The 3,957-nt window shown below is 35.2% G+C and overlaps 2 protein-coding genes across 2 annotated transcripts; both read left to right on the plus strand.

The window, feature by feature from the left end:
• The first annotated feature begins 660 nt into the window (after nt 1-660).
• Nucleotides 661-1,242, plus strand: LOC111899740 (auxin-induced protein X15-like). Its single transcript, XM_023895593.3, has one exon. The coding sequence runs from the start codon at nt 775-777 to the stop codon at nt 1,075-1,077; it is 303 nt and encodes a 100-aa protein (XP_023751361.1). The 5' UTR covers nt 661-774; the 3' UTR covers nt 1,078-1,242.
• Nucleotides 1,243-2,655: 1,413 nt separating this feature from the next.
• On the plus strand, nt 2,656-3,302 carry LOC111899731 (auxin-responsive protein SAUR21-like). The gene has a single exon (XM_023895583.3). The coding sequence runs from the start codon at nt 2,828-2,830 to the stop codon at nt 3,134-3,136; it is 309 nt and encodes a 102-aa protein (XP_023751351.1). The 5' UTR covers nt 2,656-2,827; the 3' UTR covers nt 3,137-3,302.
• Nucleotides 3,303-3,957: the final 655 nt, after the last annotated feature.

Raw genomic sequence — 3,957 nt, forward strand, 5'->3', positions numbered from 1 at the left:
AAACATCTCTCCTTTTTTCCGGTTATAAAGAAACACCATTTTCTTCTTTAATGATCAATCCCCGATAACTACATCCAATTACACCCTTGATCCCGTTTTAAGTTGGAGTAGAACTTTGAGCACCGTGCTGGAAATGTATACCCACTTATAGGACTATGTTGTACCGATGTAGAATACACTAACAACAACATGAGAAGTTACATCTTTGATATTTTGGTCGGTGGCCAAGTAAAAACTTTAAATTCAAAAGCTTATTAGAAGGTGGTTGATTCATATGCTTGATTAGATTTGATCCTATTTGGATTTTGATAGTGTTGACCACTTCACCACCTAAAATGGTGGAATGGTTGTACTTCAAAAAAAATAAAGATGCAAAATGTTATGATTTTTTATGAAACATAGCAATGTGAGAAATAATGGTTAATGTCCTTCAGACTCCAATATACATATGGGCCATAGTTTTGCTCACTCTTTTCCACTTACATTGCAGCAAATATGTGGCACACTTCATTCAACGTCTAATCCTTTGGGTCCAATAACAACTTGGAAGACAAAAGCATGTGATCTTGCATTTTGCAAGAATGTGTCACAATCTCTTCGCTAAAATTCCTACTATTACCCAATCTTATTGAAATCTTCTTACACCTATATAATGCATCCAATTGTGTTGATATCAAGCACAACTCCTCCACAGCACCTGTCACAAAAACGAAATCCTTTCATATTGCATTTCTTCACCAAAACAAATTAAGTGACCGTACCCTTCATATATACATGGCTATTCGTATGCCTCGGATCATTCAAGCAAAGAAAGTTCTTGGTCGATCATTGTCCAATGGAAGCCGTCCATCATCATCTACAGACATCATCCCTAAAGGACATTTTGCAGTTTATGTTGGTGATCAAGAGAAAAGACGATTTGTTGTTCCTTTATCATTATTAAACCAGCCTTCATTCCAAGACTTGCTACATCAAGCAGAGGAAGAATTTGGATATGATCATCCAATGGGTGGCCTCACAATTCCATGTCGTGAGGAAGTGTTTGTTGATGTTGCCTGCCGCCTTTGCTCGTTATGATGAAGAGCTAGGCATGCATCGTGTTTGCTAACAGTTTTGTACAGTCAAAATCACCATGAGGATTAATTACTTGTAAATCAGAGGGAGTAATGTGGTCTCCAAATTCATTGTATGATAACAAAATTTAGTTTCAGCATTAATACATTAATGACGACCATTGTTCAACTTATGGTGTTCATGTCTATGCCATTAGGGCTTTCTTTATCAATATCCTCTAAGCCCACCAGAACCACTTACTTACTTTTGTTCTTTAGCTTGTATTTTCAATCCGTTCAAAAAAAGTTTGTATGCCACATCTTTCTCCATATACTGAATGTGACTATAGCCTTAATTTGGGCCTGGATCAGTTGTTTCTTCAACACCACCTACCCAAGAGCTATCAGTTATTGTTCTTTTCCTCTAACCTGTTATGATAGGGACTGATTGGTCAAGAGAAATTAGCCGATGATCAATGATGAATAGTTCGATAAAAATTTGTTGTAGGATCACACATGTTAGTCTATGAACTCAAGGGAACGACTTTGTAAAGGGCCTGCTTATGTCTTTCTTGAGTAAGCTCGGAAGTTTAAACAAAAGAACTCATATAGCAAACATATTGGTGCTTAGCTGCTTCTGATGACAAACTATTAGGCATATTTTTATTAGATTATGACCATATTACTAATTAGGAAGGTTTCAATATAAAGTCGAGCTACAACTCTTGTATAGATTGCATGAAAACTATGGAAAAAGGCACGGCATTCAGTTTCAAATATTATAATCACAAAGAATTCCAACAGAGACTCCTCTTTGAACATCCTAAACATCATCACAACCTACTTTCTTCCCAAGAGATTTATTCCGCTACAAATCTTAATTACTCAAGAAACTTGACAATCATTGACAACCTATAACCAAAACAGTTAGAAAGACCCCACAATACATGGACCTATATATATATATATATATATATATATATATATATATATATATATATATATATATATATATATATATATATATATATATATATATATATATATATATACTGCTTGTAATCAATAAATGAATGATATAAAACCACAATGGGTCTCTTACTTAGTTGATATGAGAGTTACGGAAAAGAAAACAGCCAATCGGTTATCAGTTAAGGTCAAATAGCAGATCCTTTTGTATCGATCATTGATAACAGAACAACCTTCAGAAGATATGTCTCTGATTTTCTTCAGGAGGGAAAAGCAAAATATTTAAGTGTGTACTATGTGTTTAATTCATATATCAGATTAGATATGAGTGTTAATTTCTTTTTGGATGTTTTGTTGATTTCAGGACCTGAAATCGTGGACTTGTTGCACTTGAAAAAAGGATGCCTAACCTTCTGATATTTTTGACAAACATGGCCATGTGAGACATTAATAATGATGTGTGTCCATAAGACTCACTTGTAAATGGGCCCATAGTGTAGCTGAAGCTTGGCCACTCAGCGTTACTGAAATTTTGTGGCATACTTCATTGTACATATATAATTCTTTGGGATCAATAACAAGTTGGAAGACAAAACCATGTGATTTTTCTTTTTGGTAGAATGTGTCACCATCTCTTCTTTGAAATTCCTACTATTATTCGATCTTCATTAAAATCTTCATACACCTATAAAATGGATACAATTGGGCTGATATGAAGCACAACGGATCCTCCCAAAATCGATCACAGCATCTTTCACATAAAAGAAATCCTTTTAGAAGAAAGAGACCGTAGCCTTCATATAAAAATGGCCATTCGTGTGCCTCGAATCATTCAGGCCAAAAAAGTTCTCGGTCGATCATTCTCCAATGGAAGCCGCTCGTCATCATCATCGGTAGACATCATCCCCAAAGGACATTTTGCAGTTTATGTTGGTGATCAAGAAAAAAGACGATTTGTTGTTCCTTTATCGTTATTAGACCAGCCTTCATTCCAAGATCTGCTACGTCAATCAGAGGAAGAATTTGGTTATGATCATCCAATGGGTGGCCTCACAATTCCATGTCGTGAGGATGTCTTCATTCATGTCGCTTCTGGCCTGATCTGCTCATTATGACCAAGAATTTTGCATTCTATTCGCTAACATATAACGTAATTTTGTACAGAAGAAATCACCATGAAACCTAAGTATTTGTAAAGCTGTCTCCAAATTGTATATTAGCCAACATTAATTTCACCATTAACATAGCAATGAAGAACATCATTCAAATTTGGTTTCTATATATGCATATGCCACCTTCCTTTATTAATGCACTCTTATAAGGTGCTCAAAATCACGTACTTCAAACTTTCTACGTCTATCTGACAAGTGTTCAAAAAAGGTGTTTATTCACATCTTATTCTATATAGTTAATGCCACATTTCTTCTGCGATAAGACAACCGCACTACTTCAATCAAGCGCCCAATTTCGCTGAACTCAACACAAAGACTCCTCCAGAGATATACTGTGCAACTTCTTCATGTGATCCACATTCCACAATCTCATCGGCGCGACATCATCACGACCTTCCCGCGTTATAGGCAGTGACAGGGATTTAAGACCATTTTTCAGTCAAAATTCGATTCCATCTAAACCAGGCCTTAAACACTTGTATTTCTCCATTTTCTTTGGACCATAAATATCGTAAATGATTTTTGTAATCTATTGACTCAGCCCATGGTCTTTCATGGTTTTGGCTTTCTACAAAAATCTTGGTGATTTTTTCCTAATATCAATATTTCTTTACTAATTAGTGTTATTCTCATTTATATAGTAATGGCTCCATACATTGGAGGTATTATTTTGGATTATCAAACCGTATGGAGATGCATGTTCGATTATTTGGAACTTTAAACTTGGACTGAGTTTTACCAATATTGATAAACTTTGTTATTTT

Source organism: Lactuca sativa, chromosome 4 (assembly GCF_002870075.4).
Source record: "Lactuca sativa cultivar Salinas chromosome 4, Lsat_Salinas_v11, whole genome shotgun sequence".
Lineage (NCBI taxonomy): Eukaryota > Viridiplantae > Streptophyta > Magnoliopsida > Asterales > Asteraceae > Lactuca > Lactuca sativa.

Excerpts from the sequence above, each read along its gene's own strand:
- LOC111899740 (XM_023895593.3), top strand. The coding sequence starts at position 775 with ATGGCTATTCGTATGCCTCGGATCATTCAAGCAAAGAAAGTTCTTGGT.
- LOC111899731 (XM_023895583.3), top strand. The coding sequence starts at position 2,828 with ATGGCCATTCGTGTGCCTCGAATCATTCAGGCCAAAAAAGTTCTCGGT.